General features: G+C 42.5%; 2 protein-coding genes across 4 annotated transcripts in view; one reads left to right on the top strand and one right to left on the bottom strand.

Moving 5' to 3' along the window:
* The window catches only part of Hspbap1 (HSPB1 associated protein 1), a 78,660-nt gene extending 71,224 nt beyond the window's left edge, over positions 1-7,436 (top strand). The window contains exons 7-8 of one of the 3 annotated variants that reach the window (XM_008842948.3): positions 6,018-6,128; positions 6,253-7,436. In XM_008842948.3, coding sequence (XP_008841170.1) covers positions 6,018-6,128; positions 6,253-6,759 — 618 coding nt within the window. In that variant the 3' untranslated portion in view covers positions 6,760-7,436. The remainder of the gene's footprint in view (positions 1-6,017; positions 6,129-6,252) is intronic. The other 2 variants (XM_017800574.2, XM_029568227.1) reach the window with 2 other exon arrangements.
* Positions 7,437-12,934: 5,498 nt separating this feature from the next.
* Parp14 (poly(ADP-ribose) polymerase family member 14) overlaps positions 12,935-19,497 on the bottom strand; it is a 54,826-nt gene continuing 48,263 nt past the window's right edge. The window contains exons 16-17 of the mRNA XM_017800568.2: positions 14,454-14,628; positions 12,935-14,016 (exon numbers count right to left, since the gene is read on the bottom strand). Coding sequence (XP_017656057.1) covers positions 13,730-14,016; positions 14,454-14,628 — 462 coding nt within the window. The 3' untranslated portion in view covers positions 12,935-13,729. The remainder of the gene's footprint in view (positions 14,017-14,453; positions 14,629-19,497) is intronic.

Here is a 19,497-nt window from a genome sequence, read left to right as displayed (position 1 = left end):
AAAAAAAAGGTACTGTTTGTTCATATGTTATTTAGATTTTAATTTACATGATCTCAGTAGTTTGGAGGATTTCACTATGATCTTTTTAAAAGCTTGTTTATATACTAGCACTTTAATCAGCTCTTCTAGAATTTTCCTGGGAATTGGTATGTATAGACCAGATTTCTAAGTGGTTCTTAGAAGTTTGGTACCTAAAGACTTGCTAATGATTTAAAGTAGATGATGCTGTTCTTCACCAAACTAGAAATCCAATACCCCTTTAACAATTTTCTGTATACTTCAGAGTTTAAAGCCCATTCGCTCCTTCTTAAAAAACTAGAAGCAAAACAGAGTTGGGTAATTAAATCTTCCTCAGTCTGTTTATTGTTATACTGAACCTAGAGCCTCATACATACTAGATAAGCACTTTACCACTGAGCTGTATCCTGAGCCCCTTCTTTCTCTCTTTCTCTCTCCCCCACTGATTTATTTTTATTTTATGTGTATGAGTCTTTTGCCTGCATGTGTGAAACTGTACCATATATGCAGTGTCCTCAGGCCAGGAGAGGATATCAGATCTCCTGGAACTGGAGTTATAGATGGCTGTGAGCTGCCATGTGAGTGCTGGGAACTAAACCTGGGCACTCCCACCAAGAGCAGCAAGTATATAGGGTCTCACTCTGCAGCCCAGGCTGGCCTTGAACTCACTCTGCTGCTGCCCAGGCTGGCCTTGAACTCATTCTGCAGCCCAGGCTGGCCTTGAGCTTTCAGCCCTGTGCCCCCAGGCGAGGTGTATACTGCTTTTCTTATTAGCTCTTCAAGCACAAGACCAAAATCCTTTTTTGTTCCTAAGTATATTTGTTGTTTATTCATTCACTAATTTACCAGTGCAGGAGGTTGAACCCAGGCCTTCCTGCATGCTAGACAGGAAATAGGCTAAGCTGTAGCCTACTGCCAATTTTAGATCTGAAAGGCTCTCGGGTTTTAAAGCCTATCACACAAAGTTAACTCACATATTCTGAACTCATCCTGGTTTTCCTGCTGTAATTCTAGTTCTGTGCAGGTAGTACAATTTATGCCTTCCTCAGTTTCTCTGTTGAAATGCAGACTCTGCCTGTGTACACTCTGGGGGCAAAGTGTGTCCTCAGATGTTCTTAGTAATGCCTTTCCGTCCTTTTTGTGTCATTGTTTTTTTTTGCATATTGAGAGGTATTGATTTTATAATATTTTTCTCCAAACTCAGAAAACATTTGTGTTAATTTTAAAGGTTTTCCTCTCACTCTCCCAATTTTGTCTTTGATATGCCCTTTTGTTAGATTTGTATATATATAAAGAATATACGTGTGTGATTTTTTGTAGGATTAATAGTAAAATATTATCAATGAATTCACTACCTAATCCTAAACTAGAACATTGTCGGTAACTTATATCTGTGCTTTGTTCTTTCTCTGCCCTCCTATCTGTTCATCTGTCTTCATGTTCTTGCTTAAAAAAAAAATTCTATTCAGCAGTAAAGAAAGATGAAATAATGAAATTTGTTAGGTAAATGGATGGATCTAGAAACTGTTACACTAAGTGAAGTAACACAGACTCAGAAAAATGACATATATTCTCTCTCATATGTGGATCCTAGCACCAAATCCTTTTTAATTCCATGTCCTTTTAATAAGATGATGCTGTACAGCAGTCCCTTTTGCATGAAATAACTGCCGTCATCATGACTTCAGCTGTGCCTGATCGCTAAACATAGTCACAATTGGGCTTGTTGACAGTTGTGCTCATTCATTAAAGGAAAGCCAAGCAGAGTCATTGGACCCTCACCAGAGTATCCATCCACTCTTCCCAGCCAACTGTATGTAATTTGGCCCTAATCTTACACATGGTCTCCTGGATTTTGTTAGGGCTAAAGTATACAATCTGGGGAAGGCTAGGAAGAGAAGGTCTGACCCATGCTGGGTAAAGGCTTTCCAGTGTGCATACCCTCAGGTCATATATATACCTCAGCAACCCCTCAGTTATCTCAAAGCCTTTGAGAGGGATCTGACACTAATTCTAATCATTCTAACGCTATCAAAATACCTGAAAGCAAATCCTGAATCCATCACTCTTGAGTCCAGCCTTGGCAGACAAAAGAAGAATGAGGAGGGACCCAACGGAGGGATGATTTCGGAAGCCCTTGTCAAGAAATTCTAATGGACTCTCATGAACATTTGAAAATTGCCCTGTTTGGACTTTTTTCTAGTTCCCTGTCTAGAACTTGTAGTGCTAATTACTCTTGCCTTTACTTCTCCTTCACAAAAAAAAAAAAGAAGAAAGAAGAAAAAAGGAGTTATGCTATTTGGGAGTCTTTTGGATAGACCCACTGAAGAAGTACCCCAATTTCCTCACCCTGCATCCCTCTTCAGTATGGAAGAAGCCAGAGCGGTCTATATCCTGATTCCCTATCTGCAAGTAGGGTAACCTCTTCAGAAGATGGTATGATAAGCTAGGAGGTAGGAATTGGCTAGGCAGTTAGGCTAAAAAGACCCCGAAGAAAAGTAGCTAGTTCTTGGCTAAAAGTCACAATGTCCTTGGGTCTTTTACCAACATATGCCATTCCAAAGGCCAAAAATGTTGAAAGTGTTTGGGAGCTTTTATCTAATCCTTAAAACATTTTAGGGTTACCTCTTCAGCGGGGGAATGTTAGAGTAGTAAAAAGCCCCATTTAAAAAAAAAAAAGGAGTATATGAAGTTATCAGAAAAAAATGATGGGGAGATATGGGAGGAGTTGAAGGGGGAGGGAGTGGGCATCAATTTGATCAAAACACCTTATATGCATGTATGAAATTCTCAATTTATTTTTTAAAATATTCATCTGTATCTCCATCCATGTATTCTATTGGTACTTTTATCTGGAGAACCTGACAAACCATATGACCCAGTGTTTGAACTTTTCTTGGGAAGGCACAAACAAATGTTGGCTCATCCCAGATAAGGTACCAGTGACAGACCAAAGAAAAGGTTCCACCAAAGTCAAGCCTGGTGAGCCTAGTGAGTTTATGGGTGTACTTATAGCATGGGTGAGGGGTTACTTACAGCAGTGTAGGTGACCCCAAAGCAGCCATACCACCAGGAAGTCTTTACTCCAGCATGGATGATGATATCCCTGAAACTCTCACACATGTACCCTTCCACCCCCATCACTTAACCTTGTTACTCTGTTAGCCCCAAGACCTCATTTAAGTGGGGCAGAATTCCACACAATTGGCACGGCAGCACAAGAGGGAGTGGCAGAGATCTTGAGGTGAGGCTCTAATGACCCTCTCCACCCCTCTTCGAACAAGGAAGGTCGACAGACAGGATCTTGGAAGTCTTTTCCATGTAGTTACAGATGCTTGATGAAGATGGTGTGGTTGCTATGCTCAGAGGACTGCATTCTCCAGCCCCCAGCGTTTCCCTTCCTACCCAAGAAAAATGAAAGTGTGCACAGGAAAACCTGAGCACAAATGTGCATGTAGCATTTTCATAATAACCCAAAGTGATCACAGCCCATCAACTGATGAGTGGATATGTGTGATGTGTATGTATGATGGAAATTAATTACATGTGTACATGGATGAAGCTTGTAGTTAATATGGTGAATCTAATGGTATATGTGTCTAACTATATCTTCTGTTGGTTCTATTTTTCTGGGGCCCTGACTAATACAGCATCTGACCAGCAGGTCCACTCATATACATATGTAGAGAGATATGCTTATATATTATCCATATATGTATATATATATGTGTGTGTACAATCTATGTATAGAAATATATCATTGTCCAGCTATCTATCTATCTGTATAGAGAAGTGGGGGAGAGATTGAGATTCACTTTAAGGAACTGGCTTACTTGGCTGACAACTCTGAAATTGTAGGGCAGGCAAACAGGCTGGGAACTCAGCAAGTGTGGAAGTTGCAGTCTAAAGTCTCTAGGGAAGACTGATGGGCTGGAGCCTTCTTTGGGAGTTCTGTTACCACTTGAACATGGAATTCCTGAGCATGGAATTTTGAGAAACCTTAGACTTTTGCTTATAAGGCCTTCAACTGATTGGATGAAGACCACTCACATTTTTAAGGTAATCTACTTCACTTAAAGTCAACTAATTGTAATGTTAACAGTGTCTTCAAAATACCTTCACAAAAATATCTAAACTAGTACTTGACTAAACAGCTATGCACTACAGCTATGTCAGCTTGACTCATCCCATATGTTAGTTCTGTGGTTAACCTATCAAGGAACTCCCAGCCCATTTTCCCAAAGTCCCTGCACAGTTTCACATGCCCATCAGTGACATATGAGGGTTCAGATTTTCCTGCCTCCTCACCAACACTTGTTAATGCATATCTGTCTTTCCTCTTATTACCATCCTGGTATGAAGTAGTGTCTCCTTGTGGGGATTTACTTTTTTAAAATATTTTTTATTATTTTTATTTTTATATTTTAGTATTTATTATTTTCATTCTCTGCATGTATGTGAGTGCACCCGTGTCGTGCAGTGCTGTAGAGGTCAGAAGAGGGCTTCAGATTCCTCTGGAACTGGAATTAAGGACAGTTCGTAGCTGCCATATGGGTGCTAGGAATTGAACCCAGGTCCTCTGCAAGAGCAATCAGTGCTCTTAACCGCTGAGCCATCTCTCCAGCCCCCGGGGATTTACTGTTTAATTCAGTCCCAAGTCTCTGAGATTCATCTGCATTATTATGTATTGCCTTTCCCCATTTTCACTGTGGCATCATAGCCTCTGGTATTAAGGAACTACAGTTTAGTCATTCCTTGTTCTGTTGATGAATAATTGAGTTGTTTCCAGGTTTTTGCTCTCGTGTACAGAATTTTCTTGTACATGTCTTCTGACATACATGTGCAAGAGTTTCTCTAGGGACTATGTATAGATCAGGGTGTGGTGTGGCTGGTCTGTAGGGTTACCAGACTCAAGTTTATCAGATGATGCCAGCACATCCCGAAATGTCCATCACAGTTTGTGTTCCCGGCAGTAGTAAGGCTGTTTCTGTCAGTCGACTTTTCCCCACTGTTACCAGACTCTTTTACCAGTTTCATTGGTTTTTCAATTTGCATTTTCCTGAAGGTTGGACATGTTTTTAGACATTTGTTAGTCATGATCACTTTCATAAAATGCTTATCTTTTTGTGTGTTGCCTATTTAAAAAATTATTTGTCTTGATACATGCAAACTATATAGTCTAGATAGTGATCTTTTTGCAGTTCAGTTATTATGTTATAGAAATCTAGGTTTTTTTTTTCACTTACTGTGTTTTTTAATGAATCGAAGTTGTTTTAATTTCACTTGTCAGTAATGCTACAGTTTATATACTCCTTGTATTTGTATTTATTTTTTCTTGTAGTTAAAATACAACAAAGCTATGCTTACTTAACCACCCTTGTTTGCTTGTCTGTTTTGTTTACTGAGACAATCTCACTATAGCCCAGGCTGACCTCAAATGGGCCTCCAGCCCCTCAGTCTGCCCTAGAGATTTCAGACACAAGACCATAGATGATCCTCCTGCCTCAGCCTATAGGCGTGTGCCTCCTCCCCACCCGCCTGGTACTGGGGATCTAACCGAGGCCCTTGTGTATGATAGGCACCTGTTTGGCCACTGCACTGCACCCCCCAGTCTGGCCACCTTATTCCCTTGTTCTTCAAATACTTTGCTTTTCAAACTCCATAGGAATTGTTACTATGTGTGTACTATACTTTTAATATTTTAAACATGTCAAAGAGTGGTAAAGATTGGAAAAATCATCATAAAGTCATTTATACATAAGGCCTGTGTCTTCTAGGGAAAAAAAATTGCCTTTTTAAGTGTGGTGAACTACCCTGCACTCAGCCGATGGTAAAGAACACACAACAGTTTCAGTTCTGCTGACAGCATCTCAGTCCTTCTACAAAATGCTTGCATTAATGAGGAAACAGAGCACAGAATTAAAGAGCCTCTTATAAGTCATGAGGCACAAAAAGAAATGCTGAAAATGGGTTATTTAAATTTTGTTTTATCCCAATAGGAAGAGGACCACCTAGCCCGGGTGGAAGAGGCAATCACCCGCATGCTCGTGTGCGCACTGAAAACTGCAGAGGATCCGCACAACACCAGAGCCTGGTTGAACCCCACTGAGGTAGGCTGGTCTGGGTGTCCTCCTGGTTCTTGGTTCCCAGTACTGAATCCTCACTGGATAGAGCATTTGTTTTCCACTTTAACCAAATGCATGTGACTATTCTAAAGGGTTTCTTTTTCCTCAGGTTGAGGAAACATCCCATGAAGTCAACTGTTGCTATTTAAATGGCGCTGTTTCTGCCTTTTTTGATCACTGTGGAACATCTAAAGTAGTAGAAATTCAAGCACTGAGAACAAATGGGGAAAACATGAAAAAGGAAGAGTTAAGTGTGTGCAGGCACATGGAGGTGGAACACAGTGTAACCACCGGAACTGGAAAACAGGAGGCTGCAAGTCCCTTTGGCCCTGATCTGGTCCCTGTGGCACCAGCCTTTGAAGACCCACCTTCAGAGAGAAGAGGCACAGAGAGTGATGGCAACAGGGACAGAGAACCGTCTGCAAAACTGCACTGTGCTGAAAGGCAGTGTGTGAAGGGCAAAGACCAGAGTGCAGGGGTGGAGCAGGTGGCCTCAAGCCGCCCTGGGGCCCCTTCTCGAGCATTCGTTTCTACAGATGACTTGCTGGACTGCTTGGTGAATCCACAAGTAACCAGGATGGTCGCACAGCTTTTGATACAGGGAAAAAGTTTGTGATCCTAATAGATTGTTTTTAACTGTCATTTAAAAATATTTTTTAAAATAATGTGACTTGTTCAGTTTTTTTTAATTTATTCTTTGAGAATTTCATACATTACACAAGCTGTTTTAATCATATCCACCCCTACTCCCCACCCCCAACTCCTCCCAGATCCCCCACATTCCCTTCCAAACTTCATGTCCTCTTTTTCTTTTCTTTTCAACCCAGTGAGTCCAGTTACTGCTGCCCATATGCACATAGGTGTGGTGCTCACATCCCAAATGGGCAGCACTGATTGGACCCAGTTGGTGGCTGGTCAGCCTCCTGGGCGCTATACACCTGAAGAAAACTGACTCTACTTCCACAAGTAATCAGCTGTCAGTAGCTCTTCAGCTGGGGGTGGGAGTGCCCATGCCCCTCCCCCACCCCTGCTGGAATGTTGGCTTGATCTTGCACAAGCAAACAGCTGCTGTGAGTTCATGAGTGCAAAGGTTCTGTCATGTCCAGGAGACACTCTTTTGCCTTAATCCTCCCCAACCTCTGGCTCTTACAATCCTGTGACCCCTCTTCTGTGCTATTCCCTGAGCCCTGAGGAGAGGGTGTGTGGCATAGATGTCCCCTTTGTGGCTGAGCACTCCACAGACACATATTATGTACAGTTTGAACAATTGTGAGTCTATATTCTGTCCACTGCACAAAGAAGTTTCTCTAATGTGGATTGTGCTGGATAGCGTCAGTTGTCAACTTGACACACCTGGAAAAAGGGAACTTCAATTGGGGAATTTCCTCCATAGAACGGGCCTGTGGGCATGCCTGTGAAGCATTTTCTTGATTGTTGAGTCATGTGGGAGGACCCAGCCCACTGTGGGTGGTGCCACCTCTGGGCAGGTGGTGCCACTTCTTGGTCCTGGGTTCTATAAGAAAGCAGATTGAGCTCAGGCCAGGGGATCAAGCCAGTAAGCAGCTTTCCTCTCTGGTCTGTGCTTCAGTTCCTGCCCCCAGGTTCCTGCCCTGCTTAAGCCCCTGCCTTGACTCCTCTCAGTGATGGTCTGACCCTTGGAACAACTTGCTTTTGGTCAGTGTTTTATCACAGCAGTGGAAACCAAACCAGAACATGGCCTGAGAGAGTCCTGATCTAGAGACAATCACACAGAAGGCAATTTACTACAATGTCCATTTAGCAAAACAGCAGTATTAGGTTCACCCCTAGAGCCTATGAGCTCTCCAGTCACAGGTTCTTGACCACGTTTACAGTACCATGCTTATTTGGTTTTGAGACAGGATTTTGCTATACACCTCAGACTGACCTTGAATCTAAGATTCTCTTGCCTCAGCCTCCGAAGGGCTAGGATTACACATGTACACTACTAAGCCTGGCTTTAAATAGTATGATTTTAAACTAAAAGAGGGAAGAGCAGAAGTGAATTTGTACATGTTTGTAAATGTGCTCATCCTAATAAAATTTCCCTCTGTGGTCACCTGTTTTCAGCCAGCTTGCTCTTTGCCCAAATTGGCCTCTTTCATCTGTGAACCTCCTTTCCTCAGTCCTTTGCTTTTCCTCTGCCATCCAGTCCTTTGAGCTCTCAGTGTCACCATCAGGAAGTAGTCTCTCCATCAGCTTCAACCAACCAAAGACTGGTTGCTCTTGTACATTTTTACTGGAACGCTCCCACGCCATTTGTTTCCCATTGTCTATGGAAGGTTTACGATTACAGGAGCAATGTTGAGTAGTCATGGAGACTGCATGATTTAGAAAGCAAACTCAGTGTACTCTCTGTCCCTTTACTGAAAAAACATAGCACTGAAGGGCATCCAATCTCTAGGAGAGGACTAGATCAGAGCCCGGCTGTGCTGGTCCACCCTCCAGTCTCAGCACTTTGCTTCCTGGTTATTGCTAACAGTGGGTTGATCTGAGGCCTCCTGAAGAACAACCCTGCACTGGCCTGTGTATATTTCCTTATTTGATTACTGTCCATCTTCCCCAGTTAGCATGTAACTCAATGAGGGTTGGGTTTTTATGTGATTGATGTTTTATTCCCAGAGCTTTGGCCAGTGCTCAGCACATAAACATTTATTAAATATTTGACTAGACAGACAGACTGTTGGCAGTATTCCATCAAATGCATTGTGGCCTTTTAGTAGATATGTTTCCATAATAGAGATAGAGGTATCTTTTTCTTCAGATATTTTTGTGTTATACATGTGTCAGAAAATTAATTTTAGTGGGTGAAATCTGCATGGAATAGGATGTAAAGTTGTGAGGTGTTTCACCAGAGAAGACTACTGGCCAGCAACTACACAAGGGTGTTGGAACCCAAGTACAGTGCCCTGTTGGTGTTAGGGTAGGCTTTTATACAGGAAAACTATATCATGGTGAGAAGTTTAATTTTCCAAGTGTTTCCATGGCTTAGGGGTGGAAAGCCCCCTAACAATTCCTATTTTGCAAAAGAAAGCCATGCATATAGTATAGAAGCCATAAATCTGCGGTTAGAAGGAGTGACTAGAACATGCTGACCTATTCTCATGGCAACTAATGGCCTGCTGACCTACTTGCAGCTGAGCTGCACCCCTCTGCTCCCATACCCTGGGAAACCTTTTAGTTTCAGAGGCTAGACTCAGCCTAGACTTCAATATGACATAACTATGGTCAAGAAGGTGCCTTATCACAAAGTATTAGATAACTTCAAAATTACAGTATTCAGTATCATAATTTCAGTAAGTTGCAGTGTACTTTACAACTGCATTGTTACAAACATGAATTCTATCAAAGTTGGATTATACGTTCCCTTCTGATTTTAAAGGAAACTAAAATGTTTTTTTGTCTTAGCTTCAAATGTGAACATTATTTTATGAAACTTTTCAGGAAAATGTCCAGGTAAGCTTATTTATCATAGGCATTTCAGTTTTTCTGCACATGTATAAGCCTGATATAAAATGTACTGATTGTAGGACAACTGGGGCTACAGGGAGACCCTGTCTCAAAAAGACCAAAAAAAAAAAAAAAATTACTGCTTATAAGCTGGAGTCAGAAAACTGAAAGCTCTAAATCGAGAAAGTCTTTTGTTCAGTTAAAAAAAAAATAGTCTGTGTTGTTCAAAGAACTGAAGAGAGTTCAGACATTGGGAAAGGGGGATGATGAGAGATGATCCCCTGATTTTATCAAGATAGAGACTATGAGGTCCTGGCTATTTGCAAAGGGGTATTAGAAGGATGAGTTCAGTGAGAGCCACCATGAGCTGGTTTCCATGCCATCCTGCATCTCACGGAGGAATACGTGTAAGGGCATGGAATCATGCACTTTGACTCTCCAGAGGCCAAGACAGTTAGATGATACAAGCAGGCATGTTAGCTGTCATGTGGATGCTGAGAACCAAGCCCAGTGCTCTTAACCACAGAGACGTTTCTCCAGCCTCAAGCCAGTTGTCCATAACTCCAGTTCCAGGGGAATCCATTGCCTTCTTTTGACCTCTGCAGACATTGCATGACACAGATGTGTTTATATACATATACACTCATACACATAAAATAAAAAAACAAAATAACAAAAATAATAAAATGTTTTTAAAAAGAATACAAGCACAGAGGGCTGGAGAGATGGCTCAGCAGTTAAGAGCCCTGGCAGCTCTTGCAGACCTGGGTTTAGTTCCCAGCACCCACAGGGCTGCTAACAACATCTGTAACTCCAATTCCAGGGGACCCAATGTCCTCTTCCAGCCTCCGAGGGCATTGCACCCATGTGGTGCACTTATATACATTCAGGCAAACACTCATACACATAAAATACATAAAATTTTTATTTAAATTAGTTTACCTTTATGTATATGAGTGTATTGCCTGTGTGTATATAAATGCACCCACGTCATGCAATGCCCGCCGAGGTCAGAAGACGGCATCAGATCCCCTGGAACTAGAGTTTCAGTTGGTTGTTAGCCTCTTTGTTGGTGCTGGGATTCAAACCTGGGTCCTCTGCAAGAGCAGCTAGTGCTCTTAAACACTGCACTATCTCTCCAGCCCCAAATACATATAATTTTTTTTTTGTCTTTTTGAGACAGGGTCTCCCTGTAGCCCCAGCTGGCCTGGATTCGCTATGTAGACCAGGCTGGCCTTGAACTCCCAGAGATCCGCCTGCCTCTGCCTCCCAAGTGCTGGGATCAAAGGCATGTGCCACCATGCCCAGCCTACACATAATTCTTTTAAAGAAAGAATTCAAGCCTAGCCCATATGAATGGCACAGGACCAAGGTATAAGTCAGAAAGGCCAACATACCCACTTGTTTTTCAGTAGGCATGGTGGCTAGGGCTCATAGTGCTTTTAGAGTCCCACCAAAATGTTTTCATATTTTTGTTTTTTTTTAATTTTATTTATTTATTTTTTATGTGTATGAGTGTATTGCCTGCATGTATGTGAGAGCACCCATGTCATACAGTGCCTCAGAGGTCAGAAGAGGGCTTCGGATTCCCCTGGAACTGGAGTTAAGGACGATTCGTAGCCATCAGTGAGTGCTGGGAATCGAACCCAGGTCCTCTGCAAGAGCAGTCAGTGCTCTTAACCACTGAGCTATCTCTCCATCCCCTATTTTTTGTTTTTAAATCAGGAAATAATGTAATCCAGCCTTGATGGCATTTATGTTTATAACAATGCAGTTGTGGAGCTAAATTTTTAACATTGTTTATGCACTAAGGGCCCACAAAGGCAGAAGTACCTGGGTCCAGAAAGTCCTGATGTGGCCCTGGGTGTTGGGCTATCAGGACCTTCGAGGTGTTCATTGGAAATGCAGATTCCTAGGTACCACTCAAGCTGCAGGCTCTCTGACTCCAGTGGAATGACACCAGAACTTGAAGTTCTAGCAAGCGCCTCAGGTGATTAAAGCTGTTGGGGCTCACCATGGGCTCAGAGTGGGCTCATTTTAGCAGGGACTACTTGCTGGAGACAAATGTGTTAAACCTTTCCTGTATTGTGTCCTTCTGTACTTTCCAATTGAATGTTAGTACCCTGAGGATCCCTTGATGCTGTCGTGTTTGGTTGCAGTTTTTTATCAGTGGTGGCCACTGTTTGGCATTGAGCTAGCTCATATTTGCCCTTAGGAGAAAACTGATTTTACCAAGAGACAGTTTTCAAGGAACTATACTAGGAAATGAAGAAATGATACATTTGACATATTTTTAGATTGAGCATAACTGTAACATATGCTGCTGGGTCACCAGTCTTCAGTGTGACAATTCACCTGGTCCTGAGTTAACAAAAGCAGAGGAGAGCAGGCCTCTCATTTCATTCCACCTCCTTGCACCATGGTTAGTGCTGAGTTTGGTTGCCAATGCTGAGGAAGTGCAGACTTGGCCAGTCCACTTAGAAACAAAGAGCAGAAACAGAAGTTTCATGATCTCTGTGTCAATGAAGAGGCAGGCAGGGGTAACCTCCTTGTCCTCCTCCACTTGAAGTTCAGTGGTGTTCCCCATGGCAGGGACACGTGCCTTTACCCTCCTGGCGCCCCCTAACACCTGAGTGTGCCATCTGTACTTGCTCCACATCAGCACTGACTTCTTAGCCCATAGAACTCATAATGAAGAGAGGCAATGGACACATCCAATCCAGACAGAAAAAGCCAAGGAAATACAGCAGTGTTTCACAGCACTTAGTTCAAGGCCAGGGTCTGTAGGAAGAGCAGAGGGCTCAACATCAAGGCACCAAGTTGCTGGGTCTGAGGGTTCAGCCTAGGTGGCCTCAGGCAAGGAAGCTTCCTGTACTCTGAGTATGTTCCTTTGAAATGGTGAATGATTCTTACTTCACAGGTCTGTTCATGGGGACAAAATAATGTATGTGGAAGCACCTCTACTACCTGGCACAATCTAGTGCTCAACAGATAGCATTTGAACCTGAAATCTACAGGATAAAGCTTTAAAAAAGAATAATTTAAGTCAGGCCTGGTGGCACAGGCCTCCAACAAGGAAGAAGCAGGAAGATCTCAAGTTCAAGGCAGGCCTACCTGGGCTACAGGGTGAGATCAAAGCCAGCCTCGACAACTTGGTAAGACCTGGTCTCCTGGACTCATAAGTAAAAAGTGGTCTGGGGATATATCTCAGTGGTAGAGAATGTGCCTGGCATGTGTGAGGCTATGATTTGAGTCTTCAATGTAAAAAAATATATAAATAAATAAATAAATAAAGCCCAAGAACAAAACAAAAAACTTTACCATCCAGTAGAAACTAAGTTAGCAATATGACTAATTGGTTTATTTATACGCAAAGCTTTAAAATTGTCACAAACTAGGCTTCCAAGGAAGTATGCTAGTTAATGCCCTTAGAGTTAATTTTCACACAGTGAAAGGGTTTCCACTGAAGATGTACTGGGCATCCTCCCATTGATTTCACTGGGCAGTGGATAGACTGGAGCCAACATTCAGTAGGACCTCTGGCCATTGGAGTCAGGGCTTTTGAGCTACACAGCTCCATGGGGCTCAGTTCACACAGATTTGCACAAGCCACATCCCCAGCACCCAGTTTGTACAGGGTGCAAGGGCACTGGGGTCTTTGTGAGGACTGAAGTTCCCTATAAGGAAATCTGTTCAGTTGGAAGCCAGGAAAGTAGCAGCTCTGCTGGCTCAGAGGAACTGTGTGTCCCCACAGCTGTGGCACTTTGACATGGTTCCGGAGCCTCCTTCCACAGTGGTAGCTGGAACCACATGGCTGTGCCCTTACTGTTATTCTCTCCCTCCTGAAAAATATAAGCCTGTTCTTTTTCCACAGATTTGATGTCCACACTAGTGAATGTAGTTATAACTGTAATCTGATATAAATCCTCACATTGATTTGTTTTCAAGTAGATTCATTTCCATTATGGAAGCAAAGCAGAGGAAATTGATGTCAGTGGCAATGAAAGATCTTGTGATCTTAGCAAAAGCTTAAGAAGAAACACAGCTAAAACTTTCCTTACAACAGATACATGTAAATGTATTAATAATGTCTTTGGGGAAGGGACCTAAAAATGTTATCATCTAAAAGTGATCAGGTACTCTGGGTATGCTTGGTAGTCATAAAACACTACAAATATACTTGGGTTGTGATCATTGTCTACAACAGTGTCATACAGGTCAGTAGGGTTTTGAGGGTCCCTTGAAGGAGGCACAATTAATGATGAATTTCCAATTGTGTAGTTTCCAGTGAGTACCCGCACATAGTACATATGCTTTCTCCCATTGGCATCTGGTCTGGAGTACGTGTTGTTGGCAGAATAAGAAGCATTGACAGCAAAATAGGTTCCCTTCCCATAACACACAGCTGTGAAGGGAAAAACAACATTTTAGTGAACTTCAATGTAGCACATAAATTGACATATTAGCCCAGTATGTCAAATAATGGAGTGCTCAGTTTAAATATATTGTGGAGGGCTGGAGAGGTGGTTCAGAGGTTAGGAGCACTGGTTTCTCTTGCAGAGGACCTGGGTTAGGTTCCAGCACCCACACGGTGGCTAACAACTGTCTGTAACTCCAGGTCCAAGGGATCTTCTGGCCTCTGTGGGCATTGCATGACACTGGTGCCCTTACATGCATGCAGGCAAAACACTCATACACATAAAATAAAAATTAATAAATAGAAAAAGTTGGGCTACAGTCTGGCCAGGAATAATAGGGGAGCACAGAGAACGAATGGAATGCCCAGAGTGGGTTCTCCTGACTGACAACCAAGTGTAGCAGCTGACTGTGCCACATCCTTACCGTTCTTCCCAGCGTAGCTGCGGTTAAATCCGTGTCTGTTGACGTGCGGCACAGAGCCAGCATCTGTCCCATGGAAGAGTTGCTTCTCATTTATTTTCTGACTGTTCTTGTCATCCATGGTCTTTTTCTTTGCCTGGTAGCTATTCCAGAGATGTGGATTCTGGATCCTTTCAATCTATAAATTAAAAAAGAAAAATATTCTGCCAGTGCCAAGAACATTTGGCAAGTGATAGCAAAAAAAACTTGATCACTGTCTTTCATAAATAATAGTTATACTCAGGAGCAAATTCAGCACTGGATGTCAGCTTCCTACCTTCAGATATCTATCTTTTTAGGGGTGGTAAGACAGCTCAGTAATGAACAGCCTTGCCACACAAGCCTGGTGACCTGAGTTCAATTTCCAGAACCCACATAAAAGTAGGAGAGAACTGACTACACAAAGTTGTCCCCTGACTTCCACGTGTCTCCTCATCCCTGCCCTGTGTACATATGGGCACATGAACACACACACACACACACACACCCCTACCTTTTCAGATTGAATGTTTACTAAAAAGCATTGGGGCAAATGTCAGTTTAATTTTTAGCATCATTTGTGTACCAATGAGGGAAAACCGTGTAGGAGTTAAGTACTCATATGAACTCTCAGTCTCTCCAATGTCTACTTTCTAAATGCATGCCAGTGACTGTTCCTGTTTCTGTCTACCTTACTTTGTCACTCTGTCTTTTGGCACCCAAGTCCTCCTAGGATACTTGTTGGGCTACCCATGTTCTAACAGCGGGAAGGCATTAGGTCCTGTTGGAAGAGTGGGACATGAATCCTGATGGAAGGGACTCTGGTTGTAGACTAAAGTAGCCATACCTTGACCTGAGTGGCCTCTGGGGTTGTTGAAACTCTTTGGCCCTGGATTACCGTTCAGCTGTATGTGTATGTTATGTGTGTGTGCAGGTGCATATGTGTGTGTGTGCATGTGAGGCCAGAGGTCAACCTCAGTTATTGTTCTCAGGCACTAGTCACCCTGTTTTTGAAACAAGGTCTGTCACCAGCTTGGAACTCACCAAGTAGTCTAGGCTGGCTGTCCAGGGAGCTCCAGGGATATGCCTGTCTCTGCCTCCCCAGTGCTGAGATTACAAGCACACACCACCACACCTGGCTTTTTAACATGGATTGTGGGGCTTGGACTCAGGTTCTTCTTGCTTGCCATGTAACTGACCTGTGTTGCCAGCCAGTCCCCAGAACAGCTTTTAGACTCTAATCACCAAGTAGTGATTTTAACTACTCATGGTATAACACCACGCTCAGCTTAGGGGAAAAACTGTTTCTTAGTAACAACAACAAAAAGAAGCCCTTGAGACTTAAGAAATTTTCAGACAAAACCTGAAGTGAATTCACTACTACTACAAGACTTTATCCCAGAGTGACATGGGAATGCATGGAAGTACAGTGGGTGGAATGGGTAGATATGTCTGTCAATGTTAAGAGCACCACAAAGTCAGAAGGGGGCTAGAAGGAGGCTCAAAGTGCACAAAAGTCATTGCATTGTCTAGGAAATGATAAATATCCTCCCTTAGACTTGAGCTTAATCAGGTAAATTACACATTGTAATTTCTAGAGTAATCAACTAAACAATCTAGAAGGGGCAGAAAAAACAACAGAAATGTTTACTCCAAAGGAGGACAGGAAAGGAAGATAATGAGCAAAGAATTGAAATAATAACTAGAAAGCAAAGATGAATGTGGGATATTTAAGTCCAAGCGTATCAGTAAATACAGTAAGCCAATTAAGTATGCTAATTAAAAGATAAAAATTAAAAACTCAAGTATATACTGGGACCAGGGGACACACCCTAAATATATACTCATGAAAATGTTAAAAGAGTGGGAAAAGCTGGGAACTGGAAAGATGGCTCAGTGGCTAAGAGCACTTGCTGTCTTGCAGAGGACCTCAGTTTGGTTCTCAACACCTACACGGCAACTCACATCTGCCTATAACTCCAGTTACATAGGATCAGACACCCTCTTTGGGTCTCCACAGGCACTATAGGCATGTGAGGCACATGTATGCATGCAGGTAAAACACTCATACACAAAATAAAAATAAATATTTTTTTAAAAAAAGAATGGAGCCAGGCGTGGTGGCACACACCTTTAATCCCAGCACTTGGGAGGCAGAGGCAGGCGGATCTCTGTGAGTTCAAGGCCAGCCTGGTCTTCATAGTGAGTTCCAGGACAGCTGGGGCTACAGGGAGACCCTGTCTCAAAAAGACCAAATAAATAAATAAATAAATAAATAATAAATAAATAATAAAAAAAGAATGGAAAAAGACACAATATATTAATAATAACCAAAGAAAGCTGCATTGCTATTTCACTATTGCTAACAATTTTGGTAACCTAATTTTAAATTAATTTCATGTATACTAAGGATAAAACAGCATAAATATTAAATATAAGCTCTTAGGAAAAGGTATAATGTTAAATTTTAGTTGAAAGCATGAATATGAGCTCATGATTTTCTTAACTTCAGCCACGGAAAGAGTTGGAAGCACCAACCTCTCAGAGCAGTGAGCCCGGGCTCACAATCCCTTGGTCCTTACTGCCATTCCTCACTGCCGGGCAGCAGGGTCTCCTAGAGCTCGGGCTCAGGGCCTGGAACCGGTGAGGCATGCCAGTCCAGGGAGGGCTGCCAGTTCCACTGAGACAACCCTGCCACACTGTCTGACCAGACTGTCTGACCTCGACATCTCATCACAGTGCACCGTCAGCCACTACCTACTGTCACTGGTATTCGGAATGGCATTTCTGTGTTCTCAGAGTTAGACCATCAAAGAATTTATGGTGAAATGATGTTAAGGATACTCTCCAGGACTTGATCCAAAGGAGGAATCTCTCAAGAGATAATCTCAGTACTGTGAGAGCTGTGATTCTCCTCATCAAGTGCTTTGCTCTCTGTTCTGGACATTACCAGTCTAATGGCTGGCTGTTTACACCTTTGCTTTGTCTACTAGGAAGCTTGGGGACAAATGTACAACTGTGTAGTGTCCATGTTATGTGTTGCTGGGAACTTACCAAGCTTCTGTGTTGTCTTCTCCAGCTTTCCTCTTTATCTATTTATCTTCATGTATTTATTTCATTTAAAGGCATAATATATCTTTGCAGGCTATTTTAAATATTTTGGAATTACCATGTTTCCCTACATGGGAAAAAAAACCCAGCAGTGCAAACAAAGAGCAAGGGAAATTTTGCAAAGAAAGAAAATGCAGGTTTTATTGGTGAACTGGTTACCATGGATGAAAAGGAAGGTACTCGAAAAATCTCTGACTTTACTCAGAACGTGGCAGGCCAAGGACATGCGGAAATGGGGAAGGAAGGGAAAAGAGCATTAGAGAGGGTTTTGTTGTTTGTTTGTTTGTGGTAGGCCACTTGACTTCTGGGAATTCAAGTCAAAGATTCAGATTGGCAGTTGTCTCCCAATTGGCTAGTTCCTCTAAGGGGCAGGGCCTGCCGGGGAGTGTGGACTACTGAGGGGCTGCTGGGAACCACCTTGGAACAGAAGCCAAGAGCCCTAGGGAAGCGCACCATGTGGGGAACATGCAGCAGCTCAAGGACAGAATGGCCTGATATTTATGGCCCGGGGCGAGATCGCTGGCCCCTGAGGCATGAGCGAATGCTGTCTATCGGTGACTATGGCCGTGGTGCAGTCGATATGGTGGGCTCTGAGCCAGCCGCTGGAGGTGCGGGGCTAGGCACTGGGTACTCATTCCTCTGTTATTCCCTCTCCTCCCCCCATGATAATAATAAATGCACATAAAGATATGTTATGTGGTTTGCTTGATAGCGCAAGAGACCCAGAGGGAACTCGAGCAACAGCAATGCTGACTTAGGAGTATCAACACTGCAAACCCAGCAGACGTCAGAAAGGTAAAAAATGTTGCCTGGTGAGGTGCAGAGGCAGAAGACCATGGAAAACGTCCTGTGATAAGATGAGAATTTGGAATTTTGGAGGAGGAACAGATAAATCAGTGATAAGCAAAGTAAATTAGGTAAAGAAGAAAAAAGAATAAAAATATATTACCACTGAGATCAAGGAAAAACATAATCTCAAAGGGTAAAATTAATAATGTTAACACTAAAGATGCCAAAATAAATGAAACAAACAAAGGGCCATTGAATTTATCCAGGTAGTAATCACTATTGGAGACCAGGAGTCTGCGTGTCTCTCATGTTTGCTAGTGACAAAATCCAATTTGGAAGCCATATCTAAGTCCAATTTGGAAAGCATAATCTTTGAATTTTTATTAGCTTGCTTCACAAAGCAGGGTATTCTAACTTATTGCCATCTGAAATTATAATAACTAACACAAGAATCTTAATGTCTCAGTAATTGTGGCAACAAGAGTAAAATCTGTAGCTACCATTAAAGTTCTGATTCTGGGTAAAAAAATGTGATAGTAAGTGAATGTGGGTGTAGTTTTAAAAAGGTTTTAATCTTTAATTTTTTTTTTTTTTGAGACAAGGTCTCCCTTGTAGTTGCAGCTGGCTATGTAGACCAGACTGGCCTCAAACTCAAAGAAATTCACCTGCTTCTGCCTACCAAGTGGAGGGATCAAAGGCATGTGCCACCATGCCAGCTAATTTTAATTTTTAATTGTGTGTGTGTGTGTGTGTGTGTGTGTGTGTGTGTGTGTTCACACGAATGCAGTGCCCATGAAGGCCAGAAGAGATCATTAGATCCTCTGAAGCTGGAGTTACAGGAGTTGTAAGCTGCCTGATATGGGTGTTGGGAACTGAACCCAGGTCCTCTGTAAGAGCAGCAGGCACTCTTAACTGCTTAGCCATCTCTCCAGCCCCTAGAAGTATATTATTCTTAAGGAAAGGTGAAATTTGTTGTTTAGATGTGAATTTTTTTGTTCATACTTGTTGGAAAAACAATGCTGAGACAAATTTACAGCTTCTAGAAGAAAATGTTGCCATAACAAGTGGTCAAAATTTCCTAAAACAGAGTTGAAATAGTAGTCTGCCTGGACGGTTGCATAGGAACAGG

This window comes from Nannospalax galili, unplaced genomic scaffold, assembly GCF_000622305.1.
Source record: "Nannospalax galili isolate Female #2095 unplaced genomic scaffold, S.galili_v1.0 scaffold18, whole genome shotgun sequence".
Taxonomy (NCBI): Eukaryota; Metazoa; Chordata; class Mammalia; order Rodentia; family Spalacidae; genus Nannospalax; species Nannospalax galili.
The sequence above is the reverse complement of the archived record's forward strand: the minus strand, read 5'-3'. Positions and strand labels throughout refer to the sequence as shown.